General features: G+C 37.3%; 1 protein-coding gene across 3 annotated transcripts in view; it reads right to left on the bottom strand.

The window, feature by feature from the left end:
* Positions 1 to 3,489: 3,489 nt before the first annotated feature.
* Positions 3,490 to 26,566, bottom strand: part of ATP10A (ATPase phospholipid transporting 10A (putative)) — a 178,553-nt gene continuing 155,476 nt past the window's right edge. For all 3 annotated transcript variants that reach the window (XM_083361488.1, XM_083361489.1, XM_083361490.1), the window contains 6 exons: positions 24,130 to 24,255; positions 15,685 to 15,885; positions 12,627 to 12,707; positions 8,800 to 8,904; positions 5,082 to 5,269; positions 3,490 to 4,353 (listed from right to left, as the gene is read on the bottom strand). In XM_083361488.1, the coding sequence (XP_083217614.1) occupies positions 3,654 to 4,353; positions 5,082 to 5,269; positions 8,800 to 8,904; positions 12,627 to 12,707; positions 15,685 to 15,885; positions 24,130 to 24,255 (1,401 nt within the window). In that variant the 3' untranslated portion in view covers positions 3,490 to 3,653. The remainder of the gene's footprint in view (positions 4,354 to 5,081; positions 5,270 to 8,799; positions 8,905 to 12,626; positions 12,708 to 15,684; positions 15,886 to 24,129; positions 24,256 to 26,566) is intronic.

Genomic DNA, 26,566 nt, shown 5'->3' with positions numbered 1-26,566 from the left:
ATGAACAGCTAAAGATGTATATGGTTAGATTCCCTCCCCCCGCCAAAACTGGAGACCTTGCTGAATAAATACACCTAGGCATGGCTCTGGGAGGGAGGGCTAGAGTATATCATAATATGAAGGTTAATGACTGAATGAAAGGGAGCTGTAGGAGAAACTGGAACAGAAGACAAAACAATTTGGTAATATTAGTTCTATACTCTGCTGATCCGTTTACTCCACAGATGTCAAACTTGCTGCGTCACGTGACGTGTTGTGACATATCACAACTTTTTTCGCATTGTCGGAGCTGAGGTGTGTGCCCGGCCTCCGCATGATGCAATCGGCCGATGGGCTGGCAGTTTGACACCCCTGGTTTACTGCAATGTGGTTGTCTCTATCTGGGTCATAATGAAAGTCCTATCATCTCCCAGAGAAAGAATCTGATGGAAGCATTTTCATTCATCCATACACCAGAGGTGATTTTACAATGATGTTACACGAAAACACTTTCGCAATATGACAGCAGTTATCATTCTCCTGATATCTCAGTTCAGGAAAGTGTGAAGCAGGCTGTGTTCTGGTCCCTTTTCTCTTCAGTATTTATGTGAACTCAATAATCACCACCTGCACCAAAGCATCACTTTCTGCAATACAATCACAATAGACAGTTTTCTGTGCTACTTTGTGAGATGATGTAACATTTTTTTTCCTTAAATGAATCTGGCCTAGGAAGAAATCTATAGGACCTAGCAGAACAAACAATTTTGGAAAACCAAAGTTGAGAATGATTTATGCCAGTGCAGCTTTCCTATATAAAGACCCCTGGCCATGGGTAGCAGCAAGAGCCAGAGCAACAATCTGGCAATGGAAATTTGATATAGCTCTTCAGATAAAGGAGGGTAAATTAGGAAATCAGCACTGGAAACGTTTCCTCCAGCAAATTCCCTTTTAGTACTGGTAGTCCCCAATTCAAATATGAGTTCCATTCCCAACTCTGTTGTTAAGTAAAATTGGTATGTAAAGCAGAGCACTACTTCTGTATAATGCTATATAGGTAGTATTGTATAATGATCTTGAACCATTGTGTATTTAATCTGAAATAATTGTGATTTAACTCATTTTTTTCTACAATTGGCTCAATTCTTTACTAGGGGTTATCCTTAAATGGGGGAATTCTTAACCCAGGGACATCCTGCATTACTGAGCTTTTTTCTCAGCATAATTTAATGGGCTAATCAGTGATACAGTATTAGAAGGAAGGTCTAAAATATAATACTCTTTTTACAGAGTAAACTACCCCATGACCTGGAGGAAATAGGAATGCTAGAGCAAGTATTCCTTTGATGTCCTTTTTATAGAAACTTGCATCCTATCACATAACTCTGTTTAGTAATAGAAGTTCCACTTTGAAGATGTTCTCAGTTGCTTTTTACTATTGGACCAGAATCCTAACTCTGGGAGAGTAGCAAAATTTCTTTCAGCTACCATTCCTTTACATAGGAAAACACTCTAATTTTAGAATATACAAAATATAAATAAATAAATATGCAAAATATAAATACAAATAAAGCAGAAATATACATCTTTTTCATGCTTTCTATGTTGTTTCATATTTTTATGTCTTTCTGTTACATTTCACTGGTCCCTGATTACAATCAAGATAGAGTGATAAACAAATCTATATTTACTTTATAGTTGAGTAATTTACAATTTAGTATTTTATTTTCAAAATTTTGTCAATTTGTTTTAAGTATTTAGATTTGTTGTATTTTCCTACTAGTATTTAAAATATTTTGTAGTTTGAATGTTTTATTTAATTTTATTAATTATCTAGAAAATCTTCATGTATCTAAATCTGAGCTCAGCATCCTTTTTACAAAAAATACATAAAAAGCTTTCCAGTGACCACAATAAAAATATTACAATAGTATAAATTAATTAATAAAACTCCTATATAGTTAATCCTCCATTTTCTATTGCATTACTAATTGCACTTTAATAGCAAACTTTGGAAGAGCTTTGGGGGTTATAGCCAAGGTTGAAAAGAATATACAACCCCATCTAAACATCATCTCTTTTGATAGTGTGAAATATAGTCTTCTTATTTTAGACTAGCTCAGGAATTCTGGGAGTTGAAGTACACAGGTCATAAAGTGGCTATAGTTGCCCACCCGTTTCAGACCTGAACATTCTATGTATCATTTTGAACCATTACTTTGTGAATGGGTCACAAAATTCTCACCATTTTCCAAGCATGTTACTACTTATTTCACTGGAAACAGTTCACTATCATAAAATGAAGAACTTCCTCACACAGTATATCAAGCTGCAATGTGGATTTTACTTCATTATTTTTTTATAATACATAAACTGCTAAGATTGAAATATAAAAAAAATGAGTGTAAAGAGTTATTCGCTTTTCACCTAGTCTCTTCTCTGCTCTCAACTTGAAAACAATAGGGGTGATGGTGGTTGAATCATCTGGGATGGGAATGGAATGCCAAGAATCCATCTGCAGATTGTGAGGCCCTGCTCCCCAATTCAAGAACACACTGCGCAGGTGTTTGAATGATCCAGACAGTTCCCATAACAAAGACAATAGGTGATTGGACAATGCAATGGACTAAGGGGAGTGGCCAAAGGGGGAATTCATGTTTAATTATAAAGACCTTTGAACAGGAAATTCAGAGCTGGTTTTGCTTCTTTTGTGCCAATGTAGTGTATTCGATAAAAGTATTATTGTTGGAAAGAACAATGTCCCAGGAGTTCCTTTCTTAGATTCGCTAGCTGGACATCAGACAATTAGGTCACACTTGTAAAATGTCAACATTGTTTTCACAGCAGTGGGATGCTACTTGGTGAAATGAGTTTTTCTTTCAGGAAAATGTCTTAGCAACTGGCTTGAGTACATAGTTTTCTTTCCCTTTCCCAACTCCTTTCACTTGGATAAACTGAATGTGCACTGTCTTTATCAAATCAGTGTGGCATTTGACTTAATCTTCCCAATTAAGTCAAAATTGATCCAATGATTTTGACCTAGTTAATGAGATCATGAAAGGACCAATACAGGAAGTCCTCGATGTACAACTGCAATTGAGTCCCAAATTTATGTGGCTAGGTGAGAACTTGTTAAGTAAGTTTTGCCCCATTTTATGACCTTTCTAGCCACAGTTGTTAAATGAATCATCAGTTAAGTTAGTGACATGGTTGTTAAGTGAATCTGGCCTCCCCATTGACTTTGCTTGTCAGAAGGTCGCAAAAGCTGTTCACATGACATCAGTGATGGTCAGAAACATGAACCAGTTGCCAAGCATCCAAACGTTGATTACATGCCATGGAAATGCTGCAAGGGTCATAAATGTGAAAAATAGGCATGTCACTTTTTTCAGTGCTGTTGTAACTTTGAGCAGTTACTAAACAAGCTGTTGTAAATCGAGGATTACCTGTACAAATAAAATTATTGCATACAAAATGAGATGAAAAATAAATACATACATATATAGGGTTAGATATAGGTATCTTTATTTGTATAAAGTTTTTATTTTCAACATACTTGCTTAGATTTTCTTTCATAATAAAACTATGTACCTTGAATGCCCTTTTCATCCTAAGAAAAAGAGCACTCTATCCTTTTTGTGCAAATAAAAAATATGTGTTCTGGAATGCCAATGTCATAAAATGGTTGTTTCAAGAGATTTGGCTTTCAAGCAGTCCCCTGAAGAAGTTTTTGCCTGTTCCTGAAAACAGGAAGAGTTCTGCTCTGTCAAGCCTTTGAAGTCCTGAGAATGACAACTACACAAAGTTATACTGTCATGCCTTCTGTTCCGTAAACTGCCTGAAAACCATGGCAGATCACTTCTGATGCTCTTGAACAACAGAGTTGATGAAAACCAGTTGAGCAAGCTGAAATCTGACCCATCTACTCTTGTACTCCATTGTACTGTGTCATCAACATTCATCAGTGTTGGCTCTAGATCAAAAGCACTTTTTTGAAAAACCAAAGATGGTTCACCTTTATCATCAACTACTGAAAGATGTCCATTTTCCTCACAAAACTGAACATCAAGAGGAGAAACAAGAGTATTTAAATCTGTTGAACACCCTGGTTTTGGCATCTGAGATAGCTCCTTTTTTTGTTGAGATAATTCTGTTGGGTTATTGTGGTTACATGTCCTTGAAAAGCCACTAGTAATGAAATATGGGCTTTCAGGAGAATAACCAGTATTTTGATAAATTTGGGAATTGGTGTCCCTTTTGGTGGCCCACTTGTTTAAAAGCTGGTTGTGGGAGCCTGGAGGCAATCTGGACAACTGGCGTCCAAGTTGAAGCTGGGTTGGGAAAAGTGTGCCTTGAAGTATTCTGTAGAGAAATCTGATGAAGAGAAGTGAAGGAATTAAAAATGAATGCATCAAAAGAACACTGTGCCAATTTAAACCTGAGTGAAATAACAGGGGTGATAGCTGTCAACGCCATTAGGTTGAGCAGCCCAGGATATCAACTCCACCAGGAGGCTTTATTACACTTGGTTACAATAATACCATCTTTCAAGTTCAATTTACTGTACTTCCTCTTCTTAAATTTCAGTGAATTAGGGACACATATATATAAGCTAATTCCAAATGTTAACTTGTTCTTGACTTAAAAAAATGTTTTAACCTGTTGCTCAGATTCCTGCATATCTTCATCAAGGTAATTTTCCTTACTCTATACATCCATTGTCTTTTTCGGCCTTACCCTCTCAGTGTGTCAGAAAATTCTTTTCCAGGTTCATGGGAATGAACTGCAAATTCACTGTTCTCTTTTGCTGGCAACTCCCCTAGAAGTCCTGCAATGAGGCTGTACAAGGAGACTTTTACTTGTCAGCATATTTTTTTGCTGTGCTTTACTTGATGTTCACTTTCCATATTTATTATGGCCAGTGGCAGGAAAAATAAAGTCACTGATTTATTTGGCTTTGTCACCTCTATATTCTGATTATTGCAACATATGCACTTTCTTTCCCCATAGGAATGCTGCTTACAAACAATATGTAGAAAAGAAAAAATGCTTTAAGTTAACTCTCTAAGTGATGCCCACAAGAAAAAAAAAAGATACTCTACCTGGGAAGCAAAGCCACAACAGGTGAAATAAGACAAGTCAGATAAAACACTGGTTCTCCCATCAGCTTCTCCATAGTCCAGTAGGGATTTGATGGAGGATAGCATATTGGGCATGAAATATTATAAATGAGCGCCACAATGAAGAATAAAGCAATGCTGAAGACACATGATGACAAATGTAGCCAGGTCTGAAAGAAACATATTAAAATTATTTTGCAATTCTTTACTTTACTGGCATTGTGTGTTCAGACAAAATGGAAAACTAGTATTTTTCTAAAAGGTTCAAGAGGATGGAGTAAGTTCAAGAGAAAATATTCACTACACCATGGTTGAAATCTACATCAAGAGAGAAATGAAGGAAATCTGAGTAGATTTCTGCAAGAATTTTGTAACCACAATGGAATCAGTGAAATGGTGTGGCCAAACTGGACATTTCCATTGTAGGTAGATTTTCATCACCAAGTAAGTCAGTAGATACAACCTCAGAGAAAAAGCAAGTCTTTAAGCAAATGAGCATTCATACCTGTTTTCCTACAAGGCACTACTTAGTCAGCAGCAATCTTTGGATGATTCCTGCAATATCATCACAACTTAGTCATGGGTAGACTCACTTTGGATGCATGGATTTGGCAATTATCAGCACCTTGTAGAATACTTTTTTTTAAAAAAACCTCCCTCTTACAGTTTGTCAATTATATTATGTGAACGGAAAACTTAAATATTTAAAAACATGTTCTTGGTTGAAAGATTTTGTTTTAGTCTCCTAGTAAATTTGCATTTACCAGCAAATATAATTTTTACCAATTGGTAAAAATTGATCATATTGGGACATTTTCAGGTGCTTAATCAGATACACTCAGTTATTACACAGAACTTATCTCTGAAGGCTCAAAGGTTGCCTTCCCCTGTTAAAAATGTCCTATTGAAGTATATTCATGTCTCTCCTCTGAGTAGGAGCTAGTGTAGACACTAAAAATAAAAAAGTATTCTCCAGTCTATACAGATAGATTCCTATAGTACATGCTATTCAAAGCTATGCATATTCAAGGTCCATATTAGGTAGATAATTATATAAATTTCATATCTGTCTTCTAGCAGAAGTTTGAATTTATTCCTTTTAATGGATCCTTACTTCACTTTTTTTCTTGTTTGAATTTTTAAAATTTATGGGCTGAAGACAGCAACAAAGTTGGGCACATCTGCCAGCATTGTGAGGGTTGCTTGAGTACTGTAATAGCTAAGCAAAGCATAGAAAGACAAACATTTGCCTAAATGTCTGTGCAGAAAAATCTATGAAGAAAACCCCAAAATCTCTTCCTGGCCTTTTGAGTTGGTAGCTATAGTGTTGGTAGAGATTGTTTTATACATTGTTATTCTGATGCAGAAGCTATTTCACGTATTCCAGCCACGTACTGCCTACTGGTGTGCTTATAGGGGAATTCTGAGACTGAAGAACAACAATGTGTTGATGTCAGTAGGGATGGAGGAAAAATTTATTTGGATTATTATATAAACTTATCCAAGTGGATCCTCCTGAACTAAAAAAAGAACATGTGACAAAACCATGCTGTTCTAAATTATTTTTGTATTAAGTAAAAAAATGTGTTATACTAAGATTTATAATATTTGCAAAAATATAGGCAATAGCAATATATATAGACAAATATACAGATGACTCACACCTGACTCACTGATGACTCACACTGTCCAATGACCCTGACCTAAAGTAACCTCCCCATTACAAGCCTCTCTCTGATGACTCACACTTGACCCATCACAAGACCCTCTCTTGACTCACCCACACTTGAAGCCCTTATAAGCAGAAGAGCACTGACACAGACATCCCCTAAATACTGCTGAAGATGTTACCTAGCCTGGTAATGAAATGTTCAGAAACCAACCCACTAGCTCAGAGAATGAACCTGCACTCTCATATAGACAAATATATGGAGCTGAGACCAATTTCAAGAGCTAGTGATCACCTATATACAGTAGATGGCTTGGTTCTCAATTTCCTTAGGGTCCATCTTCTCCAGGTGGAATCTAAGAGGTTAGGTTCCTGCCCCCAAGCAAGATCAAAGAGCATAAAGTTGGAGATAATCCTTCTTGTAATGCTTCAGCTATTACTTTGTAAAATCTTACCAGAGACATATCAGGTGTCCTGCTTATTGGCTTTGCATAGAATTGTTAATTCCATTTTAGCAGATGATAAGAGATTAATTCTTTGTTGAGGTTTATTCTTTCTGATGCTATTTTTACATATATAAAAAATGGGTATTTTTATATATAAACTAGGCAACCTGTGACCTGTTGAATCATTGTTTCAGAGATATCCCTAAAAAGAGAAACAGAATGACCCTGTATGGGCAAAAAATAACTGGGAGTGACTTCCAACTTCCTGGGGGCTTTCCCATTGACTTTCCTTTTGGGAAACTGGTGGGGAATTTTTTAAATGATGGTCATATGACTCTGGCTGATAGGGCTGTGCCAAGGCATTGAAGTGGACACACTTTTGTCAAATTTCAATCCCATGGGAGTAATGGGTCCCAGATTTTGGCTGCAGTCTTTCAATTAGCCCATTTGTGATATGTTGACTCAAAAATTGTTGCCCTACGATGCAACAATTGAAGGTTATAAAAGACAGGAGAATTTTAATTGTACATAAAAATATGGATAGACTAGAACAAAACATTGAGGTGGGATGCAAGCATGTGTAGAGTCTGTACCTTTGTTTATCACAAAGCAGGCTCTGTTCAGTTTGTCTACGCATGCAAAGGGCAAAACCTGCATTGTGTAAGCGGAATACTGCTTTCATGATCCTTCTCTCCACCATGCCACTGGTGTGTGTGGGGGAGAGAATTACTTGTGAGTTACATAGAGGAATAAAAATAATGAAAGTGTGAATGCTGAGCCCTTACAAACTGTCCTTATAAGTAATATGCTTTAAAACGTGGTGGTAAATGTTCTTCTGAAAAACATGGGGACCAGATCATACAGGAGAAGAGGGGAGATGAGAAAAAGAAGGGTAGCTCGAAATGCCAGAAGGAGAGAAAAACTTTCAATCTTCAAATGCAGACCAATTGATGGAATTATGGTCATTAGGTCTTAATTAATAATTTATATTAATTTATATAAGTTTATATATCTGCCTAAATAATGCTTGTGATGATATAAAATATGCTAAATTGTGTCCTCTGTGAATGTTTAAGATAAGATAAGATAACCTTTATTGTCATCTTTTTACTTTGGGCACAATGGCACACATCGAAAATGAAATTTAGTTGCCTGCTCTCAAAGTGAAACACGTACATGACACACACCTAACCATACTGTAGACACATATGTATAGATCCTACCTGTACATATACATAACAAATAAATATTAAATATTAAATACTGTCCATCTTGAATATATAACGGAAGGAGGAAACTTGAGAGTTCACAAGGTTAATGTGTATGGAATGAAACTATGGATGACTCTGGATGTTCTGCTGATTCAGAGTTTTAAACATTGGTCTATTTGTGCATGAGCACATGTGTTGGTGTGCAGGAATCTCAAAGTTGAATGCAGCATATACTTCAATAAGCTATTATTTTCTTATAAAAGAATGTATGAAATCATTATCTGCTGAAGTTTGCTAATAAAATAAAATCTAATTGAAAGGCAACTGTAGAACTATACCTTTAAGTGTATAGTTCATTTTTGAAGGTAACTTACCCAGGTTTTGGTTTCTATAGCCAAATTGAGTATTATGGTAAAGAGAGCTGCTGTGGTGATCGGAGTTCCCCATGAAAATATGTCCACATCTGAATCATAATATATCTAGACAAAGTTAAATGAGAATTAAGCACATTTGACAATATAAAACCAGAAGAATATTAACCCGAAGTCTAGAAACTATAAAAATTTAGGAATAATCTGCATGTTAGACAGAGTAATGCATTTACCTTTTGAGTCTTAACTAAAAAGTTTATCTTATGTTTCAAAAGACATTTGTTCCATATGCATTTGACATTTTTAGGTTCCAACAAAAAGGAACTCTGATATGAACTACAAAACGTATCATTTGAGTCCACCTATGGTTAGACAAATATTGTTGGCTCTTCTGAATCAGAGATTGTGTCTGAGAATACATGCTTGGAAGATCTTGACAGACTTGAACATTGGTCCTATGTAACAAAATGAAATTCAGTGTAGACAAAAGAAAGATTTTACACTTAAGCAAGAAAACAATCTGTATAGGTATAGGCTAGGTGAAACCTGGCTTAATGCCAGTAATTGTGAGAGGGATCTTGGGAGTCCTAGTGGACAATCACTTAAATATGAGCCAACAGTGTGCAGCAGCAGCCAAAAAAAGTAATGCAATCCTAGGCTGCATTAATAGAGGGACAGAATCAAGAGCACATGAAATTCTAGTACCGCTTTACAGAGCCTTAGTAAGACTCAGAACCACTGTACTATATATCTTTCAAAGATCCTGGAGCACCAGGGAACTACCAGAGGACTGGAAAAGAGCTGATGTAGTTCCCATCTTCAAAAAAGGGAAAAAAATAGATCCAGTAAATCACAGACCTATCAGCCTGACCTCAATACCTGGGAAGATTCTGGAAAAGATAATCAAACAATGAATCAGCGAACACCTAGATGCAAACAAAGTCATTATTAAAAGCCAACATGGGTTTGTCAAAAACAGATCATGCCAGACAAATCTTATTGCATTCTTTGACCAAGTGACAAAATTAGTGGACCAGAGGAATGCTGTGGATATTACTTGGACTACAGTAAGGCATTGGATAAAATAGACCACAACCTACTACTTGATAAGATAGAAAAATGTGGGTTAGACAGCATCACCACCAGTTGGATTCATAGCTGGCTGACAGGCAATATTCAGCGTGTGGTCCTCAATGGAACTGCTTCTACATGGAGGGAACTGTGTAGTGGGGTGCCCCAGGGCTCTGGTTTAGGCCCAATGCTCTTCAACATCTTCATCAACGATTTGGATGAGGGGATAGATGGGGAACTCATCAAATTTGCAGACGACATCAAGCTGGCAGGAATAGCCAATACTCCAGAAGACAGGCTTAGGATACAGGAGGATCTGGACAGACTTGAACACTGGGCGCTATCTAACAAAATGAAATTCAATGGTGAAAAAATGAAGGTTCTACATTTAGGCAGGAAAAACCAAATGCACAGCTATAGTATAGGTGGTACCTTGCTCAATAGTAGTAACTGTGAGAGGGATCTCAGAGTCCTAGTGGACAATCATTTACATATGAGTCAGCAGTGTGCTGCAGCTGCCAAAAAAGCCAACCCAGTGCTAGACTGCATTAACAGAGGGATAGAATCAAGATCAGGTGAAGTATTAATACCACTTTACAATGCCTTGGTAAGGCCACACTTGGAATACTGCATCCAGTTTTGGTCACCACGATGTAAAAAAGATGTTGAGACTCTAGAAAGTGTACAGAGAAGAGCAACAAAGATGATTAGGGGACTGGAGGCTAAAACATATAAGGAACGGTTGATGGATTTGGGTATGTCTAGTTTAATGAAGAGAAGGATGAGGGGGGACATGATAGCAGTGATCCAATATCTTAGGGGTTGCCACAAAGAAGAGGGAGTCAAGCTATTCTCCAAAGTGCCCGAAGGAAGGACAAGAAGCAAGGGATGGAAACTAATCAAGGAGAGAAGCAACCTAGAACTAAGGAGAAACTTCCTGACAGTTAGAACAATTAACCAATGGAACAACCTGCCTCCAGAAGCAGTGAATACTCCAACACTGGCAGTTTTTAAGAAGAGACTGGACAGCCATTTGCCTGAAATGGTATAGGGTTCCCTGCCTAAGCAGGTGGTTGGACTAGATGACCTCCAAGGTCCCTTCCAACTTCTTCTTCTTCTTTTTCTTCTTCTTCTTCTTCTTCTTCTTCTTCTTCTTCTTCTTCTTCTTCTTCTTCTTCTTCTTCTTCTTCTTCTTCTTCTTCTTCTTCTTCTTCTTCTTCTTGCTGTTGTTATTGTTATTTATTTATTTATTAAATATTAAAAAGATGTTGACACTCTGGAAAGAGTGCAGAGAAGAGCAACAAAAATAATTAGGTGGCTGGAGGCTAAAACACAAAGAATTGGATATGTTTAGTCTAATGAAAAGAAGGTCTAGAGGAGACATGATAGGAGTGTTACAATATTTGAGGGGCTCCTACAAAGATGAGGGGGTCAAACTATTTTCCAAAGCACCAAAAGGCAAGATGAGAAACAATGGATTGAAACTAACCAAAGAAATAAGCAACCTAGAACTAAGGAGAAATTTCAATTGATGAGAGCAATCAACCAATGGAACAACTTGCCTTCCAAAGTTGTGAGTACTCCACTCAGTTTCAAAAAGAGACTGGACAACCATTTATCTGAAATGGTATAAAGTCTCCTGTTCAAGCAAGGGTTTGGACTAGAAGACCTCCAAGGTCCCTTCCAACTATGTTCTAAGAGAATTAATACCATGACTGTATTCCACTTAGTAATTGTTTAGATTATTTTGGAATAATTACTATATCATAATAAAATTGTTTTAATTAGAAACAAATGCTAAGAACATTACTGAGATTTACTCCCTGTCTCATCACTCTAGAAAAAGCCAGTTTGTAGAGCTCTTTCCAATTACTCTCAAACCAATTATTATCCTTGATAATAACAATAATTTTCTTTCTACATCAATAAATGATGCTAAATGTGAAGCGAAATGACCTGATTGCCAACTCCCCACTGGTCCTTTCAAACAATATTAGGAAAAAAAGAAAATGATTATACTCTCACTCAGTGCTTTTTTTGTAAAAAAAAAAAAGGTGCCGAAACTCACACATGTCATACAACCCATCTTGCCTATCCTACAAGGTTCCATCCAAAAAAGGTGCTGGAACTACATTCTGGGCGTTCTATGACAAAAAAAGCCCTGCTCCCACTGTTAAGCCCACTCCGGTAAACTGTTGGAAAAATTTTCTTATTCCTGGAAAAAACTTATAAATGGGGTGGCAAGTATTTCATAGTTTTTGTTGCTGACACCATCTCTTCCTATTCTAAGTACATGACATCTGGATTTTTGGTGAATGGTACAGGGAACATACAAGCTTCACTGTCAGATGCGAAGAATCAGGACTATTCATAAGGTTGCAGCATAGAAGATTTATTCAAGCCTGTGCACAAGAATCTGGTCAATTAAAGTTCAACATTAAATTGGCACCAGGTAAGGGTCAACAGAATTCAGGAGGGAGCACTGCCAGCTTTTCTCCTACATTCATTGGGTGTGCACATAAAGCCATTTTCCAACTGCTGATCCTTATCATCCAATAGCAACAGATTGGGTTAGCTGTATCAATAACCCATAATTTTGAATATCTTTTTGCCTCCACAGCTTTAATAATCAAAGCCATAAATGCCAAACTGACCCTCCCAGCACTTTGTTTCACTTGCATACATTTGCCACACTTGGCTTCTTTTCCCCATGATTCAAGAACAGAAGGATTGAAGCATGTTTACCACTGATAACTTACAAAGTAAGGGATGAAGAAACAAACCAAGCTTTGATAGAGAGCATCAATCATGTTCATCCAAAACATATGCGGCTGGTACTCCTGTAATGGGGGAGGCAGAGTGAGAGCTTTACCTCTGATGAACCACTTCTTGTTCAAAACAAAACAAAACAAAACTACCCAACTCAGTGATTAAAAGAAGCAGAAGAGTTCATTTAGGGATTTCATCTAGAAAAGCTGCTGAATGTAAATCATATTCTGAGCCAAAGAAGCATTCCCATCCAACCTTTTTGGCAGTTTGACCAACTCCAACCCAGTCCAACATTTTCCAAAAATCCTTTCCTTTCAAACAGTTAAGTGGACCACACAAGTAGCCTCCTCTCTCTCTACTGTCCTATCAAGAGCTACTGAAGGTCCTGACTAAAGGCCACCTGATCAGACTATTTTTCCTGAGGCTCATACTGAACTTGCTGTCCTACCTGGAATAGTAATATAGCTGATATTAAAGAGTTGTAAGAGTATGTCAGGGAGAGTTTGGAGGATCAAAGAAGTTTGAACAGGATGAATAGGTTTGGAATGACTGGCTCAGAAATATTAGATAGGCTTAGTTTGTGCATAAGGCAATTCCCAGTCTTTCTGGAAGCAGCTCAGATTTCTTTCTTTTTTTAAGCCAGTCTGTCATGAAAAAGAGAAAGGATTATCCATCTCCTGTTCCATGGACAACTCCACTTCAGTCCTGACAAGACATCACAGGTCAAACTCTGAAGTTACCTGTGATGTATCTCAATTCCTGATGTGACTCCTGTTCTCACAAATGACAGTGACATTAATATGGCAAAGATGTTGGATCCAAATGAGTAAGCTGCATTTAGTTCAGGCAGGCAAATGAATTAGGGTCTAGCTTCTGTTGATTTCAATAAATATAAAATGGAATTAAACACTATGGATTTAATAAATCATTTTTAATTATGGTGATTATACATTATATTCCTAGTAGCAGTAGCCATATGCCTCTCAATAAAATTTTATTTGTTCATGCACAGCTGATCTTATCATCTAGTTATTTGTGCCATTTGACAGTGAAGGTTAGAAACACAAAACATAACAGAAATTATTAAAAACACATCCCCCTGGAGGCAACTCACATCAGCATATTAAAAAGGGGTCACACAACATTCTGACCCAGGTCAAAGTATTTTTAAATGATGAAAGGATCCAGGCCATCTGAATCCAAAGACCTCCTCTTGGCTACTCTGGACAACATTTTAGTAACTACTCAGGGACTTGCAAAGTTCTTGTTTTCTTGTGAAATCATTTAGCTATCTTGCAGAACAAGAGCACATACATAATTCATTGTTTGATATTATCCTCTGTTTCCAATGTGGAAATCTAGAAATGTATTCTGGCCTCAAGGTTCACTGTATTCTGCTGTTAAAATATACAGTCCTGGGAAGAAAAGGATAGAACGTCTTTCTACCCTACAGAATTATTTTACTTTTTGGCTACCTATTAAAGTTAGAAAGTTGATATGGGAATATAATGCCCAAGTTCTTTATTGATATGGGAATATAATGCCCAAGTTCTTTATTAATACATCTAAGTATGGTTAATTTGAACAAGGTTTTTATTACTTCTCCTCCCTTGTTACATCAGCAGGTAGCCAACTGGCAACCCTCTTGGACTCTCAGTGGCTGTCAAAACCATCAATCATGGTATTCTTCTGGACTGACTTTGGGTGTTGGTAGTGATAAGCACTGTTACAATGGTTGTCCTCCTTCCTCTGTGGCCAGTTCCAGCTAGTGTTGGCAGTGAAGAGGTTGAATCCTAGGCCCCTGCAATGTGAGGTGCCCAAGGGCTTGAGCTTTTTGCCACTCCTTTTTAACATTACATGAACTGCTAGGGGAGGTCATCCCTCAGTATCAGATCTCATATCACCAGTATGTTGATGATACTTAATTATATATCTCCACCCCTAGCCAAACAGTGTTGGCCATGTGCTTAGAATCTGTAAGGCTCTGGATGGCGATCAATTGGTTTTGACTCAACCCTGGCAAGAAAGAGTGGCTATGGCTATGCTCCCCATGTCCAGATGATATTTCATCATTAACTCTTGATGGGGTGGCACTTCCCTGGACTGAGCTCTGCACAACTTGGAGGGTCCTCCTGGATCCATGGGGGACCAGAAGGCAGCCATGGTTAGGGGCACTTTTGCAGAGATTCATCTTCTTCACCCTTTTCTGGACCAGGTGACCTTGGTCACAGTCATTCATGCTCTGGTCTCCTTCCATTTGAGTTACTGCAATGTGCTCTACATAGGGGTGCCTTTGAAGACTATCTGGAAAATTCAGCTAGTCCAGAATGCAGCAATGCACACAGTGATGTGTGTCCCTAGGTTTGCCCATTTAATATCTTTGTTGCCTTAGCTGCCCTGGCTTCCAGTTTGTTTCATGGTGCAATTCAAGGTACTGCTCATTATCTTTAAAGCCCTATATGGCACAGGGCCAGATTATTTGCAGGACTTTCTTTCCCTATGGTAATCTACCCATCCTAACTGGCTAGATAGGATGAGCATGCTTCCAGTTCCTTCCTTTAAATATTATTATCTGATGGAAGCTATGCTTTTTCCATGGTAGCCCCTGCCCTATGGAATACCATCCCCCCTCTGACTTTTGGCAGGCCACTAGCCTTCAATAACGCACTAAAGACCTAGCTTTTCCCCTACGTACAGGAATAAAGTGAAGTCACTGCACATCGGAGTCTGATTTGACACTAGATTTTGTTTTTATGCATTTTGTTTTAATAATTGTAATATGGGTTTGTGTTATTTTAATTTTTGATTGGGAGCCACCCAAAGTTTATGATAAGGTGAGTGGCTATATAACTATTGTACATAAATTAAAACAAATCATTTTGCATTATGTAACATTATACATTGCAGAGGAATTCTGGATGGGCATTAATGTTATGCTTTTCAGGAATCCTGAGGGGCTAGTGGTTTTGTTAAAATTTAAAAAAGATAAGAATGATCTTCACATCACATTTTAGGACCTGAACAATTCAGAAATGAACACATTTTTACCTCCATCTTCTGGCCACTTGTGTAGAGCTGAGGAATAGCAATTAATGTCTCTGCAGGTACATCTTTATCAAGAACTCCAACAATCAGTTGAGGAAGAGATGAGAATAATAAGTTAAAGAAGATCAGGTACCACTGATCAATCATTGATGACCCTGAAAATCCACAGTAAATCTGGTACCAGAACAGAAGGGCAACAAACATCTTTAAAAAAAGAAAAAAGAACAAGAGCAAAACATAAATCTTTAATATTTGCAAGCAGCATATTTATGTGTAAAATTGTAGCAGGATATCTCCTTTTTCATGAACATATTGAATTTAATAACTCTAGTTCTAGTTCTTTATCTGACTCAACAAATATTGCCCAATCCCTCACCTTTACAGGTAGTCTTTGACTTACGACCACAACTGAGCCCAAAATTTCTGTTGCAAAGTGAGACATTTGTTAAGTGAATTTTACCCTGTTTTATGATCTTTCTTGCCACAGTTAAGTGAATTACTGCAGTTGCTAAGTTAGTAACATGGTTGTTAAGTGAATCAAGCTCCCTCATTGACTTTGCTTGTCAGAAGGTTGGATAGATTAGATAACCTTTATTGTCATTTTTTTACTGTGGGCACACTGGCACACATTAAAAATGAAATTTAGTTGCATTCTATTGAAGTGTACACATATGTAACACATATTTCAACATGCTATATACAACATATGTATAAACCTACACTCTTACATATAAATAACATATACATATTAACCAATGTCCATCTTGAATACAAAATGGAAAGAGGAAGCTTTAAAGTTCACAAGATTAATACTGTATGGAACAAAAGTGTGACTTAATTTGGATGCTCTGCTTCAGATACCACGGAGGCTCCTCCCAGAAGGTAACAAGAAAAACAGGTCGTGAAGAGGATGTGTTAGGCATATGGTGTTAGCCTACAATGTTGGGTTGAAAATATATTAACCATAATGCTATGTCTTTAAGAAGTTAATTGGCCAATGGGTGTGTAAGTGTTCTCATGGCCATAAGAGGAAGCTAGGAACGTAGCTTCTCTCTCTCTCTGAATTCACTGATCTCTACTGTTACTGTTTTTGCTCTGCTGTTGGTTTACTACTGTATTGACCTCTGGACTGGTAAGAAGACTTTGTGTTTGGATTACTCCTTGGACTGTTGCTATTGTTTATGACCTGGACTGTTTGTTTTTGACTGTGCATTTTTGTTCTTACACCACCTCAAAGTAAACTACTTTTTGCTTTTTATAACTCAGTGTATTCTTGTGTGACTTTTACTACTCTCAGTACCCTTCCTTGTCTGTGCAACTCTTTGGTAGTACAAGGAGACCTCTGCACAACAAATTCCTTAACAGGATGTATGGGGTCCCAGACAATCTTGTGGACCCTGCTCAAGCAACACTTATACGCTATGTCTTGGATGGAAGGGAGGGAACTGTCAATAATCTTTTCTGCCATCCTCACCACTCTCTGCACTGCCTTCCTGTCTGAAGGAGTGATGCTTCCATACCAGACTGTAATGCTGTATGACAGGATGCTCTCGATTGTCCCTCTGTAGAAAGTGGTAAGGATGGGGGGAAGGAAGATGCAGAAAATGAGGGCGCTGCTGTGCCCACTTTACCAGTGTCTTGCTGTTGAGCAACCACGCCAACCTACTTGTTAACCACACACCCAGGAATTTGATGCTGGTAACCATCTCCACAGGTGAAATCGACAATGATCTCTTTGGTTTTTCCAATGTTTAAAACTAGGCTGTTTTTCTTACACCAGTTCACCAAACCCTCAACTGCCTTGCAGTAAGTAACCTATTAAAGTTAGAAAGTTGATATGGCAATATAATACCCAAGTTCTTTATTGATCTTGAATAAGGCCCACTACTGTTGTATCATCCACATACTTCACAATATGATTGGTGGGAAACCTAGCACAGCAGTCATGGATCAACAGGGTGAACATCAGTGGACTTAGGACACAGCCCTGAGCTCAAGAAAATGGTATTAGAAATATACCTTGCACATACTGGGGCCTGTTAATAAGAAAATCAAGAATCCAGTTGCACAAAAGAGTGTTTAAGGCTAGAAGGCCTAGTTTGTCTACTAGATGTTGGGGAATGATTGTATTAAATGCCAAGCTGAAGTAGACAAACAGCATTCGCACATGAGTATTTCTTTCCTCTAAGTTCTTCAAGGTCAGATGGAGAACAGAAAAAATAGCATCCTCTGTGGAGCGATTTGGTCGATAAGCAAACTGAAGTGAGTCAAATGCTGGCAGGAGGCTAGATACAATAATATCCTTTATCAGCCTCTCAAAGCATTTCATAATGATGGATGCCAGTGCAACCTGAGAGTAATAATGTCATTGTGGACTTTTTTGGCACTGGCAAAATGATGGCCATCTTAAAACACGATGGGACCACTGCCTGCTGCAATGAGAGATTGAAAATATCTGTAAGAACACAAGCCAGTTCATCAGAACCCACCCAGGGATATTATCTGGACCTGCTGCCTTCTGAATGTTAACTTTCCTCAGTGTTTTCTGGACAGAGGTGACATTGAAGTTAAGCACTTTTTCATCCAGATGGGGCACAGCTTTCCTAGCCGGGGTGCTAGTTGATGCCCCAAATCTTCCAAAAAAATGTATTCAGCTCGATTAAGAAGTCTGTGTCGTCCTTACATCTTGATGGAGCCTCCTTATAATCTCTAATGGCCTGGATTCCTTGCCACATGCGCTTGGTGTTTGTTGGATCCTGAAAAAAGTTCTGAATTTTCTGACAATGGGCTTGCTTTGCACCTTTAATGCCACTTTTCAAATTAACTCTGCCTGTTCTAAGTGCCAGCATATCACCGGATTTAAAAGCTACATTCTGCTCTCAGCATCTTGTGGACCTCATAAGTCAGCCATGTTTTTTCATTTGCCCTCACAATAATGCTTTTAAGGACACAGACGTCCTCTATGCACATTTGGATATATGCAGACACCATGGTGGCATACTCCTCTGTTATATATATTGTTATTTGTTACCACATTTTGTTGTGTTATGTTATCACAAGTTAAAGTTCAAGTGTATTATAACTTGTGAGGTAAATACTGACAGACTCAGGTGCTCACGGCGGCCTGTTGACAGCTGACAGCTGTCAAAGGCTGCCGCCAGCCAATCGCGCATGCGCGGCGGCTGGCTGACAGCCGACAGCTGTCAAAGCTACCGGCCGAATCACGCATGTGCGGTGACTGACGGCTCCGAGCTGTCAAAACCTGCTGGCAGCCGATTGGTCGCTGCAACGGCGGCGGGAGAACACGCCACCAGGATTGGGTGAAAAGTTTGACAGGTTCTGTATAAAAGGGGGATTCCTTCCCGCTGTCAGCTGTCCAGTATTTTCCTGAATAAACGCTTCACGAACCGAGCCTGCTGTCTCTCGTGATCATTGCACTCTCTACAATTCATCCTCCACATTTATATGTTGGTTATCAGTTGCTGCTTGTTTAAACATGTCCCAATCCATGCACTCAAAGCAGTCTTGTAATGCTTCTATAGCTCTCTCTGCCCAAACCCTCACCTGTTTTACTGTAGGTTTCACTCTGACTAATAAAAGTTTATATGCTGGAATAAGCAGCACTAAGAGATGGTCAGAAGGGCCCAGGTGAGGGCAGGGGATAGTTTTGAATGTATTCTTGATGTTAGAATAAACAAGATCCAGTGTATTCTCCCTTCTGGTTGCAAAAGGTGATCACATGATCCCAGGAGACTGCAACTGCCATAAATAAGAGTCAGTTGCCAAACATCTGAATTTTGATCATGTGACCGTGGGGATGCTGCAATGGTTATAGGTGTGAAAATCAGTCATAAGCCACTTTTTTCATTGCCATTGTAACTTCAAATGGTTGCTAAATGAACTCTTGTAAGTCCTGTACAGACATCGCCTGTATTTTGGTTCCCTAATGATTGATCTGAAGAGAAAAAGAGGCTTAGCTTCCCAACTAATGGGAGAGAGGATAGTTTGTTACTGAAAAATGACATTACTTATCTCTTCTTCTTAAGGATCATATAGGAATTTGACCAGACAAAACTAATTTGTGGGGATTTTCTCCACATATATTTCATATTCTACACAACAGTTATTTGTCACCAAAAGTAATTCTCATTATATTGCTGGGAGAAGAAAAAAATTATTGTGAGTTTATTTATTTCAAGACAGTGAATTGGCTTGTATTGTGGTACTGTTTGAATTCGGAGTTGCAGGTTGGTTGTTGAATGTGATAATGCACTGTCTATGGAACCAAATGAAATGTTTAACAAAATGGTTCAATATCAAGTAGGGAAAAAGTCAAGGATAGGTAATTGTTCCTTCATTCATTAATATATTTACAAATAAATCCGTAAGGAACATTTATGGTGATGGTAGAGGTGTAAGATGCATGATGTACAAGTCCTTTTGTGTAGTAAAGCACCAAATTTTGCCCAAGAATATGAATGATCTGCAACAAATATTAAATTATATGATGCACTGAGGAGTATGCATCTGAAAATTAATTTGTTGTAATCAAATGGAATGAAGAACTGTAAATTATACCTCAATTATGAGAAACTAGTAGGGAACTGTTATGGGGCGTGGTCTGCTATGGGGAATAAATCTTCATTGAAAGATGTAAAAATGCCTATGTATAGGAGTGTTCTTTTACTGATTTTGTCACACAGAGGCAAGAGTTGGGTATGCCAGGAAAAATGTAACAGTTTAATGCTGTGTAAATGAGTTATCTAAAAATTATGTGTGGCTAAGAAGACAGAAGTCAAGAAGGAATGGGTGCTGAATGAATGTGGAAGGAATATAAAAGTGGCTGACCTATCTAATTCCCCCCAACCCCCCCAACCCCCCCCCCCCATTGAAATGGTTTTGCTATCTATGAAGAATGAATAAGGATTAAATTGCAAATTCACAGAAGAGTGGATGTGTCCACAGGATGGAAAAAGATGAGAAAGTTAGTTTGGGAAGGAATTGCTAGAACCTGCTGATCTTTATACATGGAGTATGAGGATGGTGGGTATTGGAAGATCCCACTTTCTAGGAAATCTGTTGGTGAAATTAGAACTTTCTTCTCACTGTTACCTTTGAGGATTTATTTTAATATTTTAAAGCAGCAAATGCTTCTTTTTGTCATAGGGACCCATAGAAATGGTGACTGATTGCAAAATGGTGAGTGTGACTGTCTGATTTGAAACTCTACAGCTTTTTACATAAATGCAATGCTGTATTGCCTTTTTCAACCATTTATTTTCTTCTCTCACTATTATTTATTTTTATTTCTTCTGTTTTATTAAATAAACATCTTTTTTAAAATAAAAACCCACAGTTTTTTTTAAAAAAATCATGCCTTTGATCCAGTTTTGTACATTCTGGTAGATATTCCTACTCATGGAATACTGTGGTGGAGGAAGTAATCACAATTTGCTTTTCTTCACATAACTAGGATTAAATTTGATAAGGGAGAAGAGATTTCTACATGAAGTTTTCTATGGGCAAGACAGTTGCCATTTTAATAACAATAAATGTTTGTTTTATTTCTGAGTCCACTTCCAATGGTGGCCTTGACCTTTATGATTGTTAATTGGCTTGAGGGCTACTATATTTGAAGTCTCTCCAATCTTGACCTTATTTGCCAGTTCTCTGAGTTCTTGACCTATAGGTCCTTACCCAGGTTTATTTGGGGGATTTCATCTCTATGGACACTAGCTTTGGAATGTCTTTCTAGACCAGAGGTGGGAAACAGTGGCCCTTTATGACTTGTGGACTTCACCTCACATGGCTGGCTCAGGAATTCTGGGAGTTGAAATCCACAAGTCATAAAAGGGCCATTGTTCCCCACTCCTGTTCTAGACCACTAGAATAAGCTTTAGCAACCACTAGGAAGATTTTGGAGCATCTTTCATTTACTTCTCCTCCCCCCCCCCAGCTTTCTATTTTAAATCTTACTGAAGTTTTATTCTGTTTATTTCAATATTTTGTATCATCATTTATATTATCAATTTTTACTTGATACAGGGGCAAATGAAGCCTCACATCAATTTTGGTCCACTTTTCTGATGATTTTATGCATTAGAATGGAATTGAGGTGCTCTGTGTAATGAAATGGGAAAAGAAAATGAACACAGCTATTAAAAAAGAGGGCAGTATTGGTTCTGACTGGGTCAAGTTGGCTTTGGAACAAGGATTTCTCTCTTCAGTCTCATCACCCAGCATTTTGTGATGTATTCATGTTTACATGTGAGCTAGTTTGAAATGTATATATCTGTGGTCCTTTAATAATTACAAACAGATTAACTGATTGACTAACAGATTATGAGGCTCAGAAAGACCATCCTAACTACAAAGCAACCATGCATATTGTGTAGCTATTAAAAGGCTTGTTTTTGACTCATTTTTTATTGTTGTATTTTCCTGGTGCATGGTTAGCTTCATACAATCATAAGATATAATTGTATTCATTTGCAGTTGAGTCATTCCAATTAAGTCTGGTTCTGCTGTTGCAAGCCCCATTTTGAAGTTGATTTTTCTTTCAAATGCGGTGTGATAAATTCTGGCTGATTGGAGAGTTAAAAATAATATGGGAGGTCCTATAAAGCTGAAATCTGTCAACTATGTTCCATAAAGTATTCTTAAGTTGCACATCTTATTCTTATCAAATTACACATTTTGTTTTTCCTGCACGATTCCCTGTCACACAGCAGGATCTGCTATTCTCATAAATGCCAGCCATGTGCACTTTAGCAAGCATTGCCATACCAAAAACTTTTAAAACAAGGGATAATGTGGAATTATAGCATTTATTCCTTAGAATGATATAGAACTGGGCACTTGAAATTTATTTTATTTTATTTTATTTATTTTAATTCCATTTATATCCCGCCCTTCTCCGAAGACTCAGGGCGGCTTACAAGCTTAGCAGTAGCCTTCATTCTATGTATATGCCTGCTTATTAGGGCTTCCGCCCCCCCCCAAGCGGCATTATTACAAAGTCAGCTTATTGCCCCCAACAATCTGGGTCCTCATTTTACCTACCTGGGAAGGATGGAAGGCTGAGTCAACCTTGAGCCTGGTGGGATGCGAACCTGCACTAATTGCAGGCAGCTGGTGTTACTTAAGGAGGCATTAGCCCACTGCTCCACCAAGGCTCAGTAGAAATTGGAGTTTCTACTACAGCAAGTAGAACTTTGACTCACTGCAAATCACAGAAAATGGCCTTGATGGATAGGAGAAAGTGTCACTACCAGGCTACAGTCAGATAAAGGAAACCCTAATTTTGGGCAGAACTGTAACTCGAAAAAATGTCTCAGAAAAGACGCTGTGTAGTTCTCACAGGGGTAAAAGGAGGAAGGGGGGAAGCACAATCAGACTTGCAAGATTATGTTACTATAGCAATTAAAATAAAACTCCTGATCTATATGGCATTGGTTTATTAATCTGGTTTAACCTGAGCCACCTTTCCTTCCCTCTCTCCTTTATTTAATGAATGCTGATGCCGCTTAAAAAATTAATAATGTTCCTTTGCTTACAAATTATGTTGGAAAAAAGTTCTAAAAGAAAGTGAAATACTGTGGAAAGACCTACATAAATTATTAGCCACTAATCACCACAGCAACTATAAAGGACTAACTTTACCAGAAGTAGGGAGACGTTCTTTTAGATTTAAAGGTTCTTGCATCTTATGGAACAAATCAGATGGATCCCACTGCTTTAACTTCCATTTTCCTTGCCTAAGCCTCTTTCCCCTTCTAGTTTCATAAGTATGATTGTAACAGGAAGGATTATTTAAAAAGTGATAAAATATGACAGTGTTCCCCATGAATAAAGAATAAGAATGATTTTCTGAAGCACAGTCTAGGTATCATTGATCTCAGCTGCCATCATTTTTTTCTGAGGACTTAGGGTTTAATAATAAAATCATTTCACATACCCAGAAAACTATCTTATAACTTTAAGAAGAATGGTGTTCTATGAATATGGGACAATTGTTCAATGTAGACATGCTGTTAACATTCAGATTTTACCCACTTCTCAAAAAGATCAAAGCATTTGAATTGCTTTTATGGACTATGGTGGGACACATCTCTTTGACATGTGAGGTCTGGATGTTAAAGGAAGTTTTAGTTCAGAACCACCAATGTGAATTTGTTCTAGGCAGCTACTGAAAACTAGCACAAACTCCAGAGCACCAAAATAATCTAGTTTTGGCTGCCTTTGATGCTAGGATATTGCAATCTTGATTCAAATTTTTCTTCTGAAGTGTCTTAACTGGAATGCATATTGAATGTTTAAGGTTCTGTAGAGGTGCTATGTAATTACTAATTGAGATCAAAGGGAAAGCATCACAGGCAGACTTTTCAGCTTGTTGCAATCCAGAAATAAGATACAGGAACAAAGATAACTACAAACTATTATACTTACTGCATTTTTGTAGAAAAAATACAACACCATGTTGGCAAGTCGGGAGTAGCACCAGTGGCCGTGCACAAGAAGGAGTTTCTCTAAATATCGGAATTTTGGAACTGCAAAGTCACTCGCCATCACAGCCTTCAATGCAAGTACAATTAAAAAGTGACATTATTTATGATGTTTTTTAAACTATAGAAATTACATATTAAAATGTAGATGGCACAGTTATAAATCCACTTATATCACTGGTGTACAAATGATAGTGTTTATAAAAAGAGAAAATGTCATTTAACTTGCTTATTAATGTTGTCTACAAAAGAAGGCTCATTCATTCATAAGTGGGTATTTTTATCAGGGCTGCACATGTTTAAAATGATATGGAAGAAATATGTTGGACCTTGTTCCAGTCTATTTCCTCTCTACAAAGCAAAAATAGTAGCCTGTTTTTAGCTTTTATGTGAGGAAAAAAAGTACAGCTGCTTTAAGAGTATGAACAGACTTCTTAAAGAATAACATGTCTTTTTAAAAGATTGTGACTTCTGTATAAACTTTCACTATTTATTTCTATTAAGTATCAGCCATCTCAGCTTTAGTTTTTGTCCTACGTAGATCCTCTGTGAGTGAGATAGTCAGTTTCCTAATTTGATAAGTAAGTAAGTAAGTAAGTAAGTAAGTAAGTAAGTAAGTAAGTAAGTAAGTAAGTAAGCAAGCAAGCAAGTACGGTAAGCAAGTAATAAATAATGAAGTTTTTTTCTGAAAAATGTCAAACAATTCTTTGGCATTTCTATTAAATTAATAAAGTGCATTTTCCCCTATAAATCTATTTCAGATCTTTAAGGGCAAGAGAGACAGAGAGAGAGGGGGGGTATTTGAATGCAAATGGACCAATTCTTTTTTTTTCCATAACTATGAAAGCAATAAATTGTAGTCTGAGTGACAGTGACTTGTTAAAAAGAACTTTTATGGATGTCAAGACAATGTGTATCCCTGGACCAAAAAGTTCCATTTAGCTTATGGGTAAATTTTAGATTGTTATTATTATTAATAGTTTATTATAGCGGGATTTTTATTAGTTTTAATTATATGGTATTATTATTATTTTTAGTATTAGTATTGATTAATAACTTGGATATTAATTTGTTTATGTTTTTATTATTATTATGTTCACTTTTATTTTGTTTGTATTTACGTTAAAGGGGAGTTAAAGCGCATTATGAACTTGGTTATTTATATAGTTGGTTAATGTTAGTTAGATTATGATTATTAATTTGTAACCCTGTTTCCAGCTTTGGGAAGTGGGGGAGGGAGAGGGTTTTTTTTTGGGTGGGTTGGTTTTGGGGATTATATTGTAATTTTTACAAAAGTTTTTAATAATAAAAAAGACAATGTGTGTCCCTGAAAGTGAGGAGAGTTTTGAGAAGACTTCTTTGAGATTCTCATATATAAGACATTCATATATTTAAAGAAATATTGCAAGAGAGTATTTCTTAGGATGCAATTCTCCAGTCAAAAAAAGAATATCAATGGGTTTTAATTTCCAAATGTAAAAATTCAATTCATTAATATAAAAAATGGACTATTTAAGGGGATAAAATAGCAGAATATATAAAAAACAGCCTAAAAAGCATGTCAAGATTGGACAACTAAATATTCTGACCTAAAGAAATTTAGGGAGTTCAATCTCTATGGCTGAAGCTCATTTCACACTAGATTTTTGCTATTTTACATTTACACATGAGACTGTAATGTGTGAATGTGAAAACAAGACTTGTTTATCCATTTCTGGATGTCATGGGCTAACAATGATAAAACTGAATAGCTCTAACTTTCCCAAATTATAGAATATAAAAAACAGCCCATATGGATTAGAGCTGTGATCAATCTATTCCAGTATTCTGGATCAAGTAGATGCATTCAGGAGTGTCAAAGAGAGTCTGTCCCAGTCAGAAAGACAGGTCAAGAAGAGGACCAATTTAGAGTTGTTACAAGAGGGCAAGGTCCAACCCTTCTTGAATCCCATTGAACCTTATCTAGTCTTTATCAGCAGCAAATTGTCAATCTGAGAAGATTGCTGTGAAATAGGCCATCTACTACTAACAGTTTCATCTTCCATTAATCTTTCCTATCCCCTTGTGGAATCTGTCCCTTATGGAATGAGAAAATCTGAGTATGTATGTATAGAGCTTGTCTTGTGATACCATGATCCAAATTTTGTCATTTGAGCATAATTATGGATATCTATGGTCATATATCATGTGCTGTTTAGATTTTTTCTTAGCTATACAAATTAGTATTTCTTTTCCAGTTCTGTTGAGAGATACTTTTACAAGAACCTAGAAAGGAATCTGGCGTTAAAGAAGAGAAATTTTTCAATGTGCAAAAGCTCTCTTATTAGATAGATGAATGTAACTGATTGTACAAAGGTAAGGTAAAGGTTCCTCCGCACATG

This window comes from Vipera ursinii (assembly GCF_947247035.1).
Source record: "Vipera ursinii genome assembly, chromosome: 4".
In the NCBI taxonomy this organism is placed as follows: domain Eukaryota; kingdom Metazoa; phylum Chordata; class Lepidosauria; order Squamata; family Viperidae; genus Vipera; species Vipera ursinii.
This window is presented reverse-complemented; position numbering and strand designations above follow the sequence as displayed.